At 36.2% G+C, this 21,653-nt stretch overlaps 1 protein-coding gene across 1 annotated transcript in view; it reads left to right on the top strand.

The window, feature by feature from the left end:
* The window catches only part of MAP2K5 (mitogen-activated protein kinase kinase 5), a 292,027-nt gene that overhangs the window by 181,527 nt on the left and 88,847 nt on the right, over window positions 1-21,653 (top strand). The window contains exon 15 of the mRNA XM_069097384.1: window positions 1,996-2,067. Within this exon, the coding sequence (XP_068953485.1) occupies window positions 1,996-2,067 (72 nt within the window). The remainder of the gene's footprint in view (window positions 1-1,995; window positions 2,068-21,653) is intronic.

The following is a 21,653-nucleotide window of genomic DNA, read 5'->3' as shown; positions in this document are numbered from 1 at the left end:
CCTGAGCTTGCCATTCGTTACTGCCCAAGCCCTGCATCACAACAGTAATCTTGTTTCCTCTGCTTATTGAAAGGATAATTTCTGCAATGTGAGGTTGTCAGAATCCTGTCCACAAGGAGTTCTCTGTATCTGCCACCTGATATCTATAGTTGAACACTAGCTCACACTCTCGCTTCTCCTTTTTAAATTTGTTTTTCAATGCTTAATTTTCAGTGCACAGTTCACTTTTCTCTTTGGCTTGTTGTCTAATGAACAAATTTAATGAATGTACTTAATCTCATTGTCATGCCTAACAAAATCTTATGGACATGGGTTGCAGTATGCTTTTTGCCACCTTCTGTATGGTATAGCTATATCTTTCTTGATTATTATCTTGGTTTTAAGAAGAAAAGAAATATGAAAGGAAAGAAAAAAGAGAAAGACTATTCCATTAAACTAGTGCCCTTTTGGTCAGCAGTTTCTGAGTAAATTTACATAAAATTCACACTTATAGATTGTTTTTCTTATTGTTTAATAATTTTATTGACTATCTGATTTTAAACCTTATTGTTGTCTCATTTATCTGAAACCACACTTTTCCCCCATCGCACCTTTCCTAGAACACAGCCAATAGCTATAGCAACCTTCTCTGACAGCATATACTGCATTCTACATCTGTAGTCCCCACCTATCTGCTAAAAGGAGGAAGGTGTGTTTCCCTTTAAGTTCTCCAGGATCAAGATTGTTGAATATCTATTGTGATAGATACTGAAAGGGTCTTTACTCTGATGAAAATGTGTAATTTAATAGTCACTGAGCAGTCTAAGGAACTTAGACCCGGTTGTTGGGTATGCCATAAATATTTGTTGAATGAATAAATAAGCAGTTGTTTCTTTTTTGTTCCATAGCTGTGGCTTAGCCTTTCAATAATGTAATTGTACCCCAGTATCCCACCTTCAGTCACTTCAGCCCTGGGCTTGCAATGACCATTTCTACAATGAACAGATCTCTGCACACATTGAATGAGTCTAAGTCAGAAAATGTGTTTACCTAGGTGTGAGCACAGAATTTGAGAGATTAGAGTTATAGAAAGTCTTAAGTAAAATGTTATTATAAGTATTTTGATGGTCATATTCACTAGCATCACAGAAATTGTCACATAATACCCCTCATTGCTGTTTTTGCCCTGGTGAATGATTCTATCTTGATAGTAGACTAGGTTACAAATAAAAAAAGAAAAGCTTATCTAGTCACCAGCCTTGTCAAAGGACTCTGCTAATTTCATAGGAAATAGGATCCAAAGAATGGAGTGGGTAGGAGCACAGGGGACATAGAAACAAGTATATGTGAACAGGAAGAAGGTTAAGAAGTACTTTGAGCTGTGTCTTCTCCCAAAAGCAAGTTTTCTTTCTCTTTTTTAAAAATTTATGTCTTTATCTGTTGACATAGGCCTTGTTATTGACAGTAAACGGATTCTTATCATTCTACATGGAGTGCATTCAAAATAAAGTGTGAATGATGGGGGGGCCTTTTGTTCTATTTTTCCGGAACATTAGCCCACCACCATTTTGCCATGGTTCGTTCAGCCTATCTCTTCTCTGCAGTTCCCATCCTACAGAACCTCATCCACAAACTATTCATATTAGGAGAGCTAAAGGATGTTGTAGATTCAAAGGCTTGATTTTGCTCCTAGCTGTTGAGGCACATTTTACCACTCATCTTGAATTGAGGAGTAAAGTCCCAAAAGCAGCATACAAGCACCACAGCCATGAACATCTAAGAAAACCCTCAAGGTCTTGACCCTTCTAACATAGTGATATTAAAATAAAGAAACTGTAGTATTGTGTGAATTGAATTTCCCATTCCTACAGATTCCACCACATTATAATCCTGCCTCAGTATCTAATTGCCTTAGTTTCTTGCTTATCTGTTTAGGTTTGTTGTTTGTTGTTTGGGGTTTTTTTTTTCTTTAAGCAGCTTGCCTAGGCTTAGGACTTTCTTTTTGTTTCCTTATAGCCTGAAAGAATTTCAGGGGAGCAGTATGGAATCCATTCTGATGTTTGGAGCTTAGGAATCTCTTTTATGGAGGTAAGTTGAAAAAGTAGATATGTCTGTGCATATCTGTACTTAGGTGTCCTGCCAATAGGAAGAATAGAGACTTGGAAAAATTGAAACTGAGAATTTTTGTTGTATTAAATGTGTGTATTTATGTGTACACACATTTTTATCTACATATGTATGCATGTGTGTGCACACATGAGATGTGATTATAAAATATAAAATAATGGAACCGCTTTTCATGTATGATTCTTGTGTGTTTATAAACTCATTCTGAATACAGTTACAAAAGGGAAGTTCCAAAATATGTTTTGATAGTAACTGCATCAATGGAACAAGTACATGGTTGCCCAAGATGGTTTATTCTATTGCTAGAATAAAATCTATCTCATTACATTATAGTTGTATACATATTTGTATATGTCTGTGTTTGATGTGCTGATAGATAGTGTAATAAGGTTTTAGTTGTTTTTAGCAAGAGTTTCAGTGTCTTTAAAATTTCTAGCTGTATCTAGAATGGACTTAAACATAGCAGGTCAGATATAACACCACTGGAACTTTACATTCACCTTCCTGTAAAGTGACCCTTGGTATACAGGGACATTCTTACAAATTTATGTTGAAAATACATCTGATCCAATTTGGTTAACTGTAAGTAGAGTATTTCATTCTGAACACTCACAAGTACTTCAAAAATAGTTTTTTAAATACACATTGACTCAAAAAGCAAAATTATTTTTTAAAAGATGGAAACAGACAGATCTTTCTTAGAATATATATAAGGTTACAGTGACCACTTCAACAGCTTTTTAAAAATTTTTGCTCTTTGAAGGGGGTAGGGCAGGGCAATTGGGATTAAGTGACTTGTCCAAGGTCACATAGCTAGTAAGTGTTAAATGTCTGAGGCCAGATTTGAATTCAGGTCCTCCTGACTTCAGGGCCAGTGCTCTATTAACTGCACCACCTAGCCGCCCCTTCGTCAGCTTTTTTTGATCAAATGCATTGTCTGTAATGCATGCATGAAATTTTATTCATAAGAAAACATTTTCCTTTACTAAAGAAAGTATAAATATTCTGTTTTTATTAAACCATGTTTGCATGTCCCATTTCATACAAGGATATTGAAGGGAAAATGGACTGTATATACATCATAACAATGGACAAACACCCAAAGTTGAGTTTTTCATTAGAGCAGTTCTTAAAGTTCATTGGTAAATGATCTTATTTGGGGAAGTGAAGTCACCCACATTTTGTATTTGTAGGAACCAGATCTTACCTCTCTACTTTAAAAAATAGTTATCCTCTTCATATTTTCCATATTTATCATCATGTATATTATTAAATTCCTACTTGTTATATGTAGTAAGTGAAATACTTCATTTTTGTCCTTTACCAACTTCCATGTACAACTACTAAGTTCTCTGGTATTGGTAAGAACATTTAGTATGGTGTAATTAACTGCCTAGGAACAAGTAAAAAAAAATTTCAGAGGATTTATGGTGTTATAAGGGTTTATAACTAATAACTATTTCATTATTTACAATGAATATGAAGTTTTACTTTCAGTATATGTTGGGTTTTGTTGATCTATTAATCTGAAGCTGATAAAGAGTATCTGTAAAAATGTCAACAGATTTGCTCCATTTATTGTCTGTTATATGCCTTCCAATTTCATCTATAAATGGTTTTAGGAAGATCTGACAATCAAACTTTCTGCAGAATCATTTTCCCCTACACCAGGGGTGGGGAACCTGCAGCCTTGAGGCTCTAGGTCCTTGGGTGTGGCCTTTTGACTGAGTCCAAGTTTTACAGAACAAATGCTTTTATTATGAGGATTGTTTTGTGAAGTTTGTATTCAGTCAAAGGGCTGCACTTGAGGACCTAGAGGGCCATGTATGACCTTGGAGCTACAGGTTCTCCACCCCTGCTGCACCATTTTTTCTGTTTTGTCAGGTGATATTATTTATAATCTTCTGTTGTAGCATGTTGCAAATGAACTTATATCCAGTGTTGTTACTTTGACTTACATATTGTTCTGCTTGACAAGTAAATCTAATGGTTTCTGAGCTATTTTGGCTTCCTTATTATCCATTTCCCATGTGTGTGTGTGTGTGCGTGTGCGTGCGTGTGATAGGCAAAGAGAGAGAGTAGCTTGTTTGAATAGATCACACTATGGTACTCCAAATGTGAAATCCTTGTCCAATAACCATTGAGCTGTTGTAATTGGATATGGTGTTTTCCTCTCATCTTTATCCTTCTGATTTGTTATTGATTTTTTAATGTCTTCTTCACCAGTAATTTGCCATTTCCTATATGTTAAGAAGTCATTTTAATTTTTTTGGTGTTCTCCATGTCCACTACCTTTCAACTTTCTTCTTGAAGAAAGTTTTCATGACATATAGTCAGATATATAAAGCCTTTGCATTGTCTATAGCCTTTGACTCTTTCATGTCTAATCCTTAATGATATTTTCCAACAGATTTTTTCACCCCAACTCTACCATCTTTGCTTTGAAGTCACTGAGTGTTAATCAATATGTTAACTTGGTTTGAAGGATCTTGCCAAGTTTTTTGTAGAATTTCTCCATCTTTTCAGCCTCTGCAATGTAAGCTATAGATAGCTTCATGATGATCTTTTTGCTTATGCTTATCATGATCATTACAAGGCAGGGGGATTAAGTGGTAGATCATGTTTTTCTATGCCTTTGGATCCATGATGAAACGAATTTCACCACTCATTTTATTTGCTTCTCCAAGCAGAACCCAAGAGTCATCCTTCCACTTGATCCTTAGTTTCCTTATGTCTTCTAGTTTCAGTTATAATGAGAATATCAATATTGATACAGATTAATCCCTTCAGTATAAGGCCAATTCATTGACATTTGGAAAAGATCTCACATTTAAAATGCTAATAACAAATTAATATTTACATACTATCTTAAAATTGTTTAAGTCTTAGTGCTTTCTTCACCTTTTCCTGTCATTCTTCAGTTAACACTCAGGAGCAGAAAACAATGGCATAAAATTGAAAGTTATTTTATGGGGGTTCTTTGGCCAGGGTGTAGGGGGAGCGGTGGTGCTTCATGTATTGTCATGCCCTCACAATTCATTTCCTAGCACCCAGCCTGTTGGTCATGGCCCTCGCCATAGTTGTTGGAAACGATTCTTACTCAACAGATAGACTTTAACGCCTTACCATCTCCAGATCGTATTTCATCTGTTCTGTATGTATCTTGATTATACCTAGTTACTTACATGTTGCTTCCTCATTAGAGTGTAAGCTCCTTGAGGGCAGGGACTGTTGTGCCTATCTTTTTATTTCTGCATTTAGCACAATACTTGGCATGTGACAAATGTTTAATAAATGTTTGTTGACTGATACAGGAAGATCAAGGGATAACAGATAAACCTAGGGCTACATGGGTGTACATAAAATATTAGTAGACATATAAGAAGTCCCCTCAACTTATTCAGTAATTTCTGCACAAAATATTTAAGGAAGACCATGAATAAGTGGCGTAGGATGAGCTAGGATACGTAGGTTGGTTATGTACACCTCCCCTACCCCAGCTCTCAAAGATGTTTTTAATCTAAGGAAGTGTTGAAGGGTATCTAAAAGCTCACTTCCACTTGTTCAGGAAGATTTCCATAGCGGGGGTGAAGGCAGGATATTTGTACGACCTTTGGAAAAAAAGAAGGATATTTAGTTTTTGAGAGTGGGTGAGATTCAAAGCATAGGGAATGACACGAGAGAAGGTGCAAGTCTAAATGTAGAAGATAAGAGAAAAATCACAGAATGTTTGAGTAGAAAAAACAGTAAAGGAATGAAATGGTGAGGACAGAGAGATAGCAGTGGTCAGGGAACCTGATGGAGGGTCTTTTAAGCTAAGTGTGAGAAACAGTCTCAATGCAGAGGAGAAAAAGCATGACATGGGAGGATAGGAAAGTCATATATAGTGAAATATTTAGGGTTGAAAGAGACCTTAGAGATTAAATCAAGTCTACCCCCCCAACTTTACAAATATGGAAACTAAAACCTAAAGGACAAATGATTCTCCCAACCACCCATTATTTCAACCACCCACTTGTCAAGCTGGGTTTGAAACTAGGTCCTCTAACTCTAAAGCCAGGGCTCTGCTGTAGGGCACTGCATTTTAGTCTGTTTATTAAATAAGCACGTATCTTTATGATGTTTTCCTGTGTCTGCATAGATATATATCTATATATCTGCCATATAGCTATAATTCTTTCTCTCTAGCTGACCATGAAGGATACATATGTTGATGTTATACACATACATATGTATATAACATATATGTCATACATTATAACATATGTTGATGTGTGGTACATATGTATACATACATGCGATACATATGGTGATGTATGATCCTAGTTGGTCCCCATCAGAAATCTAGGGGGAAATGAAGCACCAGACTTTGCAAAAATATGTGAAGTTTATCAATCAAAAATAAATCCTACTTTCTACTTGCATAGCTACTCACTTCAAAGTATTTCCAAATAAATGCCTTATTTGTTCCTTCAAAATGTCTATGATATAAAAAAAAAAGAAATAATTATTCTTATTTTTGAGACTGGGAAACTGAGAGCAACAACAGCATAATGATCAGGGCCGTTTGTGGAGACCAAACATCCAAGCAGAAGGCTCTTTCCACAGATTCTACCCACTCTGTGAAGTTCTTTGGTATAAGAACCAAAGGACAGTCTTTGTCTTTGAGGCTCTTCCTGGATAATTTGTTTACATTTTCCCCTTGTTGCCATGTAGCCATCTTCCCCATTGGCAGATGGGATAATAGAATAATATTATACCTTCTTAGAAATGGCATTTAAAAATCAACAAAGAGATGCATCTGGATCTTAAGCTTACAAAGCCTATATATAATATAAAAACTGTATATTATACCGAAACAAAATCTTTCTCTTTTCCCCATCGAACAACTTTGACGGCCTTATGCAGAATTTGAAGTTGACAAAGATAATAGTATAAGATGGAAGCTTTACTTCATAAGGAAAAAAATGAGATCATTCCTTTGGAGCACAGCAGTTGCTATGGTTTAACAAATAGAAAAGAGAGTGGTTCTAACATATTGCTTATTCTAGGTGACTTGTTTCTAGCAGTTTTTTTTTGTGTAGGGAGTTTTTCCCTGTGTTTATCACACTGGATAGACCCACTTTCCATATAAGAGAGATGCAAAGATCTCTTTGATTATGGCATGTAATATGATCTCTTAAAAATCTCTGGACAAAAATCACTTGTGCTGCTATAGTACAGACTCATAGATACTGAGTGCAAGAGAGTTTAACAAGAGGTTTAAGTAGAATTATAATGCAAAACTCATGAACTAGGACAAAATGGAAGAATTAATCCTGCCCCAGGATATTCGTGTGCATCTCTTGGAAAATCAGTGCATATGTGAATCAGTACAGTTGAGAATTTTGTAGGATATACAATCTTGTGGTTCATATACATGACTTCAAGACTGAACTTTAAAATGTAAATATGCTTAATACATAACTAGGGGGCTGGTTTTAGCCAAATGATAGTTTGTTTGGTTTAGTTGTATTTTATAGTTGCCTGTTTAGTATTTAATATCTTTACTGGGCTAATTTTTGGCACCTAAAAGTCTTTGGTTCCCAATTACTCCAATTCTTAAGCCATTCAGCACTTACGTGTCACCTTTAAATCTCTAGGGGAGTGGGTCACTCTTGGTTATCACTCATCAGTCACTACATATTATTGGTAGTGGTGGGAGGAGATGGGTTAAAAATCAAATACACATATGCTACTACCTGAAAAGTCAAAATTAGAAAAATTAATAATGATCTTTTAAGACATTTTAATTTTTTTTAAATCTGTTAACTTTGGCCAAACCTTCTATGAATATTGTTGAATATGAATGAATGAATATGAATATAGTTGAAGAAAGGGATTCTACCTGTGCCTCTTACAACTAAAACACACTTCCTTTTTAATAACAAACTCATTTGTATTTAAAAATAAAAATTCAGAAAATCTGCATTATAAACATTCAGCTAATTTGTCTTATATTTACCGTGCTCCATTACTAGTTGCGTATTTATTCTTAAAAAAAAAAAGAGAGAACCATTTCTCTCAATATATTCTTGTTCTTCATTGACATGCCCTTAAAGTTTATTTTCTTTTTTTTATTTTTATTTAGAATTCTATATGAAAGGTTATTTTAAACCTTGTTAGGTTGATCATAGATAATCCTGGCAGGCAATTACACCACGATACCAGGCGAACATCTTTAGTGCATGTATTTTGCTCTTTTCACTCAAGTGCACTCTGTCCCTTTGTTTTTCTTCTACTTTATGCTGTCTCCTGAGCCAGCTCACAGAACAATTTGGCTCGGTGTGCTTTGTTAATTGGTATGTCATCTGATCCTTTGAGACCTCTCTTCAACATGATCACTGTTTTATTGAAGTGGCTTGAGTGATGTGTTAAATGATGAAAGCAAGGACAGCAGTTTAGAAAAATGTCTCAAGATAGGTGAAGAAGATATTCAGAGCGCCATACAAGGTCATGGTCATTAAAGTAACACCATCAATTGATGTGAGGATAGGTGGTATTTCTAGGTTATATTCTACTGGCAAAGAGTAGAACTAGAGTTTATTCTAGAGTTTTATGCTTCTCTTTGCTGGGTTTAAAAAAAAAAAAAATCTAAGAAGCTCGGCCTTGATATTCCTCTATCTGTAGAGTTCGCTATTTACTCTTAAGTCCTTCCTAAGTACCTTCTTAACACTGAAGCAACACCCGCCTTTTAAATATGTTGTATCAAATGTATGTTTTGAGTGCTGTCACATATTGACAGGACTTGCTATCTTCTCTGTAGGATTGCATCAAATTTCTTGACTTCAGAGCCAATAGGGGAAATTCACAGTTACAAAATTAAACAATGATCTTTTGGGAGGTTTTAATTTGGTCTAATTTTTTTTTTTAATTCACTTTGGCCAGACCTCTAAGAAATTGAATGTTAGTAGATGAAGAAAGTGTTTCCAAGTTATAAGAAACATTAACACCAAGTATTTAATCCAACCTCACAATATTTACAAAACTTTAGTAAACTTGGAAACTTGTAGATTGTAAATTTATTAATTCAAGGCCTATTTTGACTTTTTCATAAGACTTTCCTATTTTCATTTAAGTGACTTTTTGAGTTTCAGAATAAAATTAGTTTCATGTTTCCGTTGTTGAAACTGTAACTTATATGCCAGTCTTCATTCTGAAGCCCAGATTTTCATAGTCTTATCTCTTTTCCAGAATATTTATTTAAGAACAAATCCTGATTTACAGAATGATATTTATACTGTGTTTCCATTTTTATGTAACAGTAGGAGAAATATACCTATATGTTATATATCTGGAGATTTTTCCTCCCTTTTTCCCCTTCCCCCTTAGTATTTCTGTATCATGGAACTACTTCATTTTTTTAAGTGACGTTTGACACAACTTTCAATCAGAATGTGAGTTTTTGTTGGGGAAATGGAAAACAATAGTTATATATAAAATCAGGAATTTTTTTTTTGCTAAGTAGGTAGCTTTTAGCATGAGAAGTGAAAGCAATCTGGTATTGCAACTACATTCTTGGGAAATCTGAAGAGCCAACTCTGTTGGCCTGTTTGTCATCATGCTAAAACAAATAAATTAATGTCAGAACAGACTCATCAAAAAAATGAAGTAGATGCGTCACACTAATAGCAGATACTTAGGACATGGTGAATTAGATGAAATAAAAATGGAAGTGTATAAGAAATCCTATATATTGGGGCAGCTAGGTGGCACAGTGAATAGAGCACCAACCTGGGAGTTAGGAGGAATTCAAATCTAGCCTCAGACACTTAACACTTACTAGCCATGTGACCTTGTGCAAGTCACTTAACCTCAATTGCCCTGCCCTCCCCCCTCCAAAAAAAAAAAAAGAAATACAAATACTATATAGCTTAGGTCCTCTAGCCCAGTTTCCTGTCTGATAGACCTCCAAAAGAAGTATGAGAATATGGTGGTCGTTTCCTTCCATATTTTGCCCAGAGTTTAGGTTTATAACCCCAATATCACTAAACTCCACCTTAATAGTGATAACTCTGTTTTTCATTAGTTTATTTAGACATAACTATTGTCTGAAATGGCTAGGTAAAAAAGGTATAAATGATAAGATGTAAGTAGCTGCAGCTATTTGTTCATATGTACAACTTTACCTAGCTTGAAATGAAATTCATCGAGGTTTCATAAGTATAGATAATGTCTGTCCCTATGTAGATGAGGATACTTCTCACCTTTAATAAATGTTTTTATGAGTTGCTGTGAGCAGAAGCATTCAACTTCTTATGGCCCTTCTTTTGATGATTCGTCTCTTCACACTAATTTGGCTGGCCCTTGAGCAAGAAGACATATAGAGTACCCCAAAAAGTCTTGGTGTAGTTTTAAGCTATTTAAACTATTAAAGTTTTAAATTACACCAAGGTTTTTGGGACATCCTTTGTAGTCTGTTCCTGGGCAGCTTTTGAAGCTTTGCCAGTGCAGTCAGAACTATCAGAGCATGTGCTCCACTAGCATAGCCCTCAAGAAACCCAGGACCATTCTGGGTCCCTGATAAGGTTTAGAGTAAGACTTTAGTGAAGGAGAATCTCTGAAATATTATCATAAAATATTTATTGAACTTTTATTAAGTACCTAGCACTAAACTAGATACTTTGAAAACTTAACAATATTTAAATATAGTCTCCAGTTTTGAATAGTTTATATCTAATAAAGTATGTAACAGTACTCTGCATGCCCTGGACATTCAGTCAACATATACAGTAGAAATCACAAATATCAGATGGCATATTGTCCCTCTGTTATTATTCTGATAAATTAGAACATTCAACTTTGATTATGAGATGTGAAATTTTTTGGCCCATTGAGGCCAAAAAGGGACAAATTTTAAGTCTAATAAAAGTAGCTGATAACTAGTGATTTTTGTATGCCCTGTGATAAGAGTTGGTAATCTTTAGTCCATTGCTATCAGCTTTCTATGTCATAAAACCTGTTCTCAGAGTTGGCACTGGTTGGCCACTCTCAGTGCAAGTACTGAGCATGTAAATTGGTACTGAAGAGATTTCGTATTCTTCCCTTGGTGAATTCTATTAAAGATTACATATGGAAATTGGATCTGATTCCTGTATGTGTTTTACGTGTTGGTGCAGCTAATGAAGAAACTTACTTGATGGCCAGATTTGTCTGTAAAAAACCAGTGGTAGGGAAAAGAGTCAGAGGCAGTGCATCCAAAAGCATGAGAAATGTCAAGACAAGCTCCGTTAGGACGGAGTCAGAACTCTGTGGTCCTCTGATCCTTTGTCTGAAATATGGTTATGCAAAAAATCATGAAATAGCATCTGCCACCCATCCTCTCTATCCCCTCTTCCCATATTGAGCCTCCAGCTATGTTTTAGCTAAGTTTTCTTCAGTAGCTGTTTGGGAGGTGTGAGGGGGGAGGTTTTTGTTTGTTTCTCCAAAACTATTGAAACAATGCATAATGAAGTTTTTGTTGTTACTCAGTTGTTTCAGTGTGCCCAACTCTTTGTGATCCCTTTTGGGGTTTTCTTGGCAAAGATTCTAAAGTGACTTGCTATTTCCTTCTCCAGTTCATTTTGCAGATGAGGAAACTGGGGCAAACAGGGTTAAGTGACTTGCCCATGGTCACACAGCTGGGAAGTATCTGGGACCAGATTTGAACTCCTGAAGATGAGTCTTCCTGACTCCAGGTCTGTGCCCTATCCATTGAGCCACCCTGCTGCCCTTCATCATAAAAGTATCAAAGCAGAGATTAATGCCCATCTGTCAAGAATGCTGTAGGAAGACTTCTTCCTGACTTCCAGTGACTTCTAATGTGTCTTCCACATCTAACTCCATGATTCGGTGATATTTCTTCATCTAACACTGTGATATCTCTAGGAATTTCATTAACTTTTGGCCAGGACTCCATGAACAGTACCAATAGTTAAATTAATTGACCCTTTAAAAGATGTATTAAACTCCACGAACAAGCTACAGACAACGTTTGTGCACAGATTCTGTGTGTACTAGATCTGTTGTCATTTACTGGTACAACATCATTTTAACAAATGGTATTGCAGTATGCAACATGGTACTTCATAGTAACGCACTTATATATCTCTAATCTCTTTTAATCTTTATGACATCCCTCTGAGTTTTTCCACAGCATTCCTGACAGATGGGCACTAATCTCTGCTTTGATACTTCTTATAATGGAGGACAGCTAGATGGCACAATAGACAGAGTACTGGGCCTGGAGTCAGGAAGACATCTTCCTAAGTTCAGATCTGGCCTCAGATACTTACTGGCTATGTGACCCTGGGCAGATCACTTGACCCTATTTGCCCCAGTTTTTTCATCTGTAAAATTAACTGGAGAAGGAAATGTTAATGCACTCTTGTGTATCTTTTCCAAGAAAACCAAATGGGGTCACAAAGATTTGGACATGACTGAAACTGCTGAACAACAATGAGTCAGATAGGGCTGATACTATCATTCCCCTCTGACACAGGAGGTAATGAAGGTCCATTATATTATAATTTGCCCAAGGGATACAAAAACAAAAAAAAACATCAATAAAACTTATTTAAAAAGCAAACTCTTGCGCAGGGTCATCAGACAAGTGAATGGTTAGAACCCAGCTCTCATGCCTCCTGTTCTAGTGCTTCTTCCAACATACCATAGGGGAGGGCAAGTACTCAGATATAAAAAAAATGTTAGTGCTATCACCAGTGAGATGATATTCGTAAAGTACTTTGCAAATCTCAAACCCCTATGTATAAGTTTAATTGAAAATAGACAAATAAACATAGCTAGCTTTACCTGTAAAATCTGATGCGTATGTTATATGATTAAGGGGAATGTAGAAGGTAGTTTAGTCTTTGATATGTCTTCTAATTTACAAATAACACAGCAAAATGTTTGTAGTAGATAGGTGCACACCAGCAAAAGAGACTTACAGATTTCTGCCATTTATAGCAATCTATCAGAAGCCTTCCCCTGACCTATAGCTGAATGACTGTGTTTGTCATCTTCCAACTTACCAAAGGTAAAGATGAATTGCATGAATGCTGGAAAACAGCAGACGGTGCATTGTGTTCCTAGCACTAGGCAGAAAAAGGCATTGACCTCACTTGATTTTAACTCGATTGACTTTGAAATATCCAGAGATCATCAGAACCATATAGATTAGGGTACAGTTTGAAGGCCATATATGTATAACATAGTGTTAGATGCTTATTGTTGCAGACTCATTGAACAGAAAAATTTAGAAAAGAAGAGCATTGAATGCCTGTCTCAGACATAGGCATCCAGAGATTCCTATTGTGATAATGGCTGTGACCTACAAGATGAACGTTAAGTAAATATATTAAAAGCATGATTCCTTCATTCTGAGACTTCTAGTACTTGTTGAATTAAACACAGATAGATGTGACTGCGTCGGGGTACTACAAATTGGAGCTTTTCTCCTTGTCATAGCTTAACCTTATTTAAACTAAGAAAATTCTTTGCAGTTTAAAAAAAAACCTACCCATTTAACCAATGGTACTTAAATATGAAGAATAGTCATTTTCTTTGTTAGCAGATGATATAACATAACATAACAGTGATATAAGCAGACCTCATCTGTGTGAGACTTACAAACACTATTATTCAAATCAAGAGGTTCTAACATTCATCAGAGATATGTAAAATGAAAATCACATGTGTTTGTCACTGTGTTAAATCTCCCCCTGTGAGAAGCCCTCATCACAGGATTAGAGCTGGAAGGGACCTGAGAGATCATCTAGTCCAATCCCCTCAGTTTACAAATGAGGAAACTAAGATCCAGGGGGGGTTGACTGAGTTTCTCAAGGTCGCACAGTAAGGGGACAGATCCAAGACTTTAATCCAGATCATCTGATTCCAGAGCCAGTATTTCTCCCACTCAGCCCTGCTACCTCCCAGGGGAGATGTCAGTGAAAAATCATATAAATAAAAAGCATGGTATGGAACTGTCATTTTTCTCAACAAGTCAAACAACTTGTAATTAATGTGAACCTTGTACAAGTTTCAGAGTCAAGTACCTTAAGTTATACAGAGAAATATAACATGACCTTACCATCAAGAAGCTTATAATCTAGCTAGACAAGCCATGAATACATTGAATACTACTTCAGTATCTCAAGATTATGTTATTTGGACTGTGGATCAGAACCCTTCTATACCTTAGCACAACATCTTCATACATTATTGTGACTGAAAAAAAAAAATCACCTGGTGAGCTTTTACCAGACTTAATTGGCATGATCTTCAACCGGTGGACACGGCCTATCACCATGCCTGTACTCAGCACCTTTGCAACTTGGTGGAACCTGCTGGAACTTGTGTTACTCTGCCATAACCTTTGAGAAAGCAGGGTCCCTTGTGCACCAGGAGGAGTCACCATGGTGAGACTTTAACAGAAGAAACAATCAAATGCCAAGTATATCTATGCTTTCATAAAAAATGCAGTTTGCAATAAGCCATCCATGGGTACACATCTTGTCCCTATCTCCATCTTGCAGGAAGGACATGGGCCATCTTTTGGTTAACCTTTTTGTCGTGTGACCAGCCTGTCTTCTTTTTCAGTTATACATTTTTTATGACATCCTTTACACTACTTTCCCTTTGTAACTCATATTTTCCATGTATCCCTTTAGTGTGGGACAATGGAAATATTGCAGAAATTCAAGTCACACGACCTGAGTTCAAATCCTGGCTCTGTAGCTTACTTACCCACTTGACTTGGTTTTGGGCAAATCACTTAGTCCACTTTAAAATGAGGAAATTGGACTAGATCATTTCTAAGACCCATTCTAGCCCTACATTTATAATCATCTAATCTATGATCCTAACATATGCCAGATCATGAAACACTAGTCTCTGAAGAGGAAACATGTGCCAAGGTTTTGTTTTTTTAAACCAACAAAATTAAATAACAAATCCAGACACACAAAGAATTTGACAAGATAAAGTATTTCCAGATGAATGGCAGAGATAGTGATTGGTATGAGCACAGAGGAGGAATAGAGCTCTGTGGAAGGGAGTGATCTAGGTAGGTTTCATGGAGGAAGAGACTTGAGTGGCTTTTAAAGGATAGAGGTTGAGATTCCATCTGTCCATCTGTTGCTCCTCTTCCTCTTACAAGGAAACCAAATGGTCTTGATGGTGCATTTTGAGCTTTGGAGATATGTTTGCAGTAAATTCAATTTTCACTTGGAAAAATTAAACGTTTGCTCTCATTCATCATGAGTAAACTATATCTTTCTTTAATTCAGAATCCCTTACTGCAATCCCCCTCAGTGCACAGAACACCATTAAAAAAGAGACCTTTACAGCCATTTTAAGTGACTTGTAGAGATTTAGCTATGTACTCAGATATTGTAATTACCAGTGCTCTGAGTAGAGTCACTGATGGAAATCAACATGGAACAATTAAAATGTCTTTAAAGCTACAATTTGGGGAGTCTCAGTATGGAGATTTCTTTTTTTTAACAACTACTACTAACTGTCCCATGTTTATTCTAGGTTAGCTGAAAGGTTATATTTAAGTCAAACATTTATATTCTATGAAGGGAATGTTTAGCCAGGTTTCTTTTGTTGAGTCTATGGGTGAGTTCCTAGGCCTTTATGGAAAGGAGGAAGGAAATTTTGAAAGGGAAATAGCAGTGGGACATATGTGTTCTTAGGGTAGACATGGCGTGACCAAGATTTAAAGAATCAAAGCAGTAGCCTTCAGCATGAAGCCCACTTTTTATCATCCTTACCCAGCCATCACAATGAAGAAAGACAGTGTCCAGCTGTAGCAGTAGTTTGGTAGTGGGAGAATTAGAAGTAAAGGTACTAGTGCCTGAGGGGTGGGTCATGAATTAATAATTGCTATGTGGCGGATGAGCCCCGTCAGAAGAGCTGGAAATGAGGAAGTTGCCTTGCAGAGTGCTATCAATCACTCAGTGACCATAACTTCCAGTAATTAGTGTATTTTATGGGCCTTTGCTTCAGTGGCTCGAAAGCACATATGCTCCAGTCACAGCTAAACTTTGCCGGAGTAATATTCCAGGATGATTTATCCTCCTGCTGCACTGGGATGTAACCCTATATTAGGTGAAGATTGTGAACTAAGCTGCAATAAAGTGTAAGTTTAGGTACAGTTTGCCCAGGTTGAGACCTCCATGTATCATGCTTTCCAGCATTCACAATTCAGCTGCAGTGGGCAATCATTTTTAACCATGAAACAAATACAGCAATTAAAGGAACAACATTAGGATATTGTACTTGTGAATTACTGTTGTCCTTTCCCCATATAAGCTCTCACTGTAATAAGCCCATCTCTAATTAAAAAAAAAAAGCCCACACTATTAGAGGCATTTATTTGTAATGCTTTCTTTCCTGTATTATTATTATCATTATTAGCGGTTTACTGGGTAAAACATAGAACCTTTAGAATGACAGATAGTACAGCTATTTGTTTCATTTATTTGGGCATCATTGTGTTTGGGTCCCCCAAGTTAAAGTCATTGCTTAGAATTGTGCTTTATAGGGAGAGCCTAGTAAAGCTATGCTGGCTGTTCTTTATAAGCACTGAAGTATGTTAAAGAATAGGGGCCAAACTCTCAGGATGGGGATCCTCACCCTTCATACAAAGAGAAATGTGTTAACTTGCAAAATCCCCTGAGAGCACAGCATTCTCTCTCTAGGCATAATGGATACCGCACTCTGTTTTCAAGAGTTTTTGCAGAAAATATACTTGACCATTGTCTAAACATCGATGGAGCCCAGAATTCTTCATCATTTCACAGGTTCTGCCGCCAGCCCACAGTGTGATGTTAGGCAAATTCTAGTGCCTCCTTAGTGTCCTCCTCTACAAAACAACAGCAAGAATTCTGTTTTCCATGAAGCTTTTGGAGATCCTTGAGAGGGATGCATTGTGGGAAAAATCAAGCATTGACAATAGGATAACCAGATCACCGCTCTTCTTCAAACACAATGAGATCAAGATGTTTCCCTATCATTCTAATAAACTTCATTTCTAAAGTCCAGAGGTTGAAAGGAGTACATAGTCTGGCACTATTGTCATATTTATTGCCTTGTCTTTAATTTGCAATGTATTTTAATATCATACAAGTTAAAAAATCATAGTGAAACAAACTAATTGTCTTTAATTAAAGTGAATTAGGTTTTGAATTTAATATATTTGTTGTAGTAAAACTGATAACAGAGAGTGTCCCAAAGGTTATTAGGGCATATTTCTGTTGGGCCTGATGGTATTAGTAATAACCCTTTTCCTCATAGTTTTAGACATGAACAAATATGTCACTTCATCAGTCTCTGTTACTCGCACTTATGCCCCTCCGCAGGGGTTGCAGATTCCACAAGTTATCAGCTAATGGCGTTATACATTAAAAATTGAAGCTTTCCTCACTCCGAGGCCATTCAAGGCTTTGTTCTTAAGCCCCAGACACTTTGGAGTGCAGCTGCAAACTATAGGCAGAAGATTAAATTAATTTGTAACTCTTTTTTTTTTTTTTGGTCCTGCATTACTAAATCCTCCACATTTAATTGAAACCCTACTTCAAGATGCTTTGTGTTTCTGGTCTTCTTTGTTGTCAGTTGAACCACGGAAGCACTTTAACACTGGTAAATTGCTGTGATATCCTTTGGATTTTTTTTATCATGCAATAAGAGGACAGTGAAATTGATATATGAGAAGGAAAGCAAAATCTTAGGGTAGATTTTTGAGGTATTTAATATTTATTAAGGTCCTTCACCAGCATAGTTTCAGATGATTTAAACGATCTATCTAGGAGTGAGTAAATTGGTCTTGGAATGAAATCTCACCTAGGGAATTTTATGTAATCCAGTAGTTAAGTCTGATTTTTGAAAGTTTCCCTATGTCTAAATGTTTCAGACTGGCTGCTGCTTTTCTATAAAATGAGGGTTTAACGGCAGCACACAATCTAAATGCAAAATCCTTAGATGGAAATTTAATTGTGTAAAATGTGCACGAGGTAATTAAGAACAAATTTTAGAACATTTCAGACTATAAAGTCCTCCTTCAGCTAGATCACTGGCTATATGGTAAGTGCTTATTTTCAATTTGCAGTTATGCCGAGAAACATAGAATGTATCCAAATTAAGAATAAAAAAAAATCCCATGCTCTTCAGCATAACTGTAAATTTTAAAACTACTGGCACAGTGTTGCTGATAAACTGAGGAGACTTCATCACCTAAATATATGCCCCAAACTTCCTTTCCACACTTGTTTTCCAATGACAGCATGTATTTTCTTTTTGTCATTTGGACTGTAGCAATGTAGACAACTCTTAATCTCAGGGGAAACTATTTCTGTTGCTTGGCTAAATAAGGATTCCCTTTCCTAACTTTTTAGCTCACATTTTTATAGAATATCTGCCTTGTACTTTCCTCTCAATTATCATTTTCCTACACATATTTGAGCTTCAGATTTTCAAATTCAACCATATTAAAATGCCTCAAATCAGTACTCTTAGGAATGGGATGGATCCCCAGTGTGATGAACTCTGTAAGAGAAGAAATTCAGAGAACATTCCTAGTTTTACAATAAAATATTAGAAGCTTGGTGTTATTTAAATGTATTCCCAACTGGTAGATGGTTTTTAGAACATTCTTTTTGCCTTTTAAATAATAAACTTGCCCACAATGTGCATGGTGTTCTGCAGTTTGCAGAATCTTAAGTATTTGGAATCAAAATGCACTTAAAAAAAACAAAAACAAATTCTAAATAGGATCCAGAAGAAAGGGGGGGAAATGTAGCTTTTCCTGAGCTTCTATGTTGTAAGCTGCCCCCCTCCTGGGAGTGGAGGAGAAGTGAGTCTTTTGATAGATTGCTGTTGCTTGTGAGCTTCTGTATTTTAAGTGTACTTTTTTATTGGACCTAAGCTGCCTATATTTAAATGTGTCTTTTGTAAAGATGATAAAGGGAGCAAACATTTCTATTGGCATAGCCTTAATCTGTTTGCTTTGTTGGGATTCTTCTTTTTTTTTTTCTTTAACTGTTAACCTATTTATAAATCTAAATCTACATACAAAGGTCATTGGTTGGCTGAACTTAAACCATTTTACTCAGTAAATTTAATTAAGAAAATACAGTGCAACTCATAAGCAAATGAGTTTTTTCCTAGTTTTAAACCAAACCACCCTCTTGAGTGCTGATTGCCTTGCTCGACCCCTGGTGATACAGAAACAGGCAAAATTAAAAAGGACATTAAAGCTTCATTAAATCTGAAACACATTTAGTACAGTGACATATCTGCAGGCCATTTCAGGGAAGATTACATACTCTCTTTTGTAAGTTTTCTAATTTATAATACCTTGACAATAAAAAAGGGGGGGGGAGGGATTAGAGAAGAATGCAAATAGATCAATAGAGCAGTAGGGGTAAAGGATACAGAGCCAGCGTTTGACTATTTCTGAAATTTTCACCCGTAGTGTATGCTTCTCTTCCCCATAGTGGATTCATTGATTTAAAAAAAAAAAAAAAACTTTTGACAACCCCATAAAGAACTTGTTCTTCATGCACTAGTGTCTGCTCAGAACGCTTTCCCTTATTTACTATCTTGAAAAAAGAGTTTGATAGAGGGCTGACTTGGTCTACTATTGTGGTACTGCCAAATGTTATTTTCCTTCTGCTTTGACACCAGACAAATATTATGAAGTATAAATATTGCAGCTACATTAGGCCTGGGAACACAGGAAAATGGAGAGTGTGTCTTGTTGTGTCTTAGAATCAGTTTTTAATGCCAGCCCAATAGTGCCACTGCCTATTTCCACAAGTTAGGAGTGTTACTGCCTGGAAAGATGTTCGATGGTGACAGGTAAGAGAGGGAGAAAGACTGTGCTCCTATTACAGTAGCCTCTACTGGTCATGGACAAGGAGCCATTCTCCTGTCCTCCAATGCCAAGGCAGTGGCTTGAAAGGGATTCTCCTGGGAGACTGGTTGTCAAAGAGGGATGAGGTTCAGTAGGATGTCAGAGAAATGTACAAGAAAAAGAAAGCATGGCTAGTCACAGAGTGATGAGTTCACAAGTTCAAACTCTGCCACCTGTCTCCAAGTACCTAGTCTGGACTTGTAAGGAAAGGCTCCAAATTGACCAACCCATCCTGAATTTTCATTAGCCAATTTTCTTGCCTGTAGGAATTGGCTAGCCAAAAAAGCAAGTGCTTTTTTTTTCCAATTCTGCTTATAGTCTGGCTTTTCAAGAGAAGACAAATGATGGAGAGAAATATGGAGGGTTGGGGTTTTTTTTTGTTTTGTTTTGATGCATGATAAGAGTGAATTTCTTCCATCTTTTCTTTTTCTTATTTAACATTCCATGTCCCTTTCTTTCTTTTAACTCTCAAAAGCCAAGGATCAGTGTACTGTGCCTAGTCAGAGACCACTTTCAACAGGATGTTCTCGATTCATAATACAAGCCTCTTTTCCTGATATGTTTAGCATCTGCTCCAGGCTGTGCTGTGAGCAAAACTCTTACCCTCTAGCCAGCCAGATAAAGTTTAGCACTTTTCTGTTTCTTGTCTTTTTAGGTGAAATCAATTTTTCTTGGTGATTTTCTAATTCTATAAAAAGAGTATATGCAAAATATGTAATCTAGAGATCAGTATAATGCTAGGCAGCTTTTAGTGAGCCATCACTGTCTGTCATGTCTGTATAGAATGGTATGCACCCTTAATCAACAAATTATTGACATGACATCCCATAATGATTCTTCCTGAGTCATTATGCAAACTCCTGTTTACAAAATATTGGGGTGGACATTCAACATAATATGTGGGGAACAAAGTAGCATACTTGACACTTTTAGATATTTTGTTGACATTAAACAAGCAAGCCAAAAAAACAATTATTAGAGACTTTGCTAACTACCAATTTATTGTATCTTTTCTGTTTATATTGGGAAGGGGGCAAAGTATAGAAAAAATTTTTTTGAATTAACTTTATGATCCCATGAAATATTGAGCATTAATAGATCCTTGGTAGATAAAATATTGCTATAGAGTAATGACACTGCTAATTCAACAAACACACACCTAACACATCTAAATGAACATTTTCTCTTCAGAGTAATCACTTTAGACTTTTTCTAATTGTGCTGCCTTTGTTCAAACTACTTTATGCATTTTTTAAACATATCTTCAGCACTGGTAAATCTCAAACCCTTGAGGGTAGAGTATTTGGAAACTACTAAATTTAATTTATTAACTTATTCAACAATAATTATTTATTAAGTCTAACACCTCTGTGCCATCCAATCCAACAAGCATTTATTGAGTACCTTCTATTTGCAATGTTGATAATGATAAAATGAAAGTATTTTCTGCCACCAAAAGACTTAACACTCTTAAATGTAATGAATGCACAGCATATTCTAGACAATGAAAGAGATAAAAAGGGAAATGAGATACAGTTCTTGTCCTCAAAGAAGTTATAATTCAAAGCTAAATCTGGTTCTAGATGGCTAAGGTAGGAGGCTGGGATCA

The sequence above is a fragment of the Petaurus breviceps genome, unplaced genomic scaffold (assembly GCF_028583685.1).
Source record: "Petaurus breviceps papuanus isolate PSGF00001 unplaced genomic scaffold, PetGlider_PUasm1.0 37, whole genome shotgun sequence".
NCBI lineage: Eukaryota > Metazoa > Chordata > Mammalia > Diprotodontia > Petauridae > Petaurus > Petaurus breviceps.
This window is presented reverse-complemented; position numbering and strand designations above follow the sequence as displayed.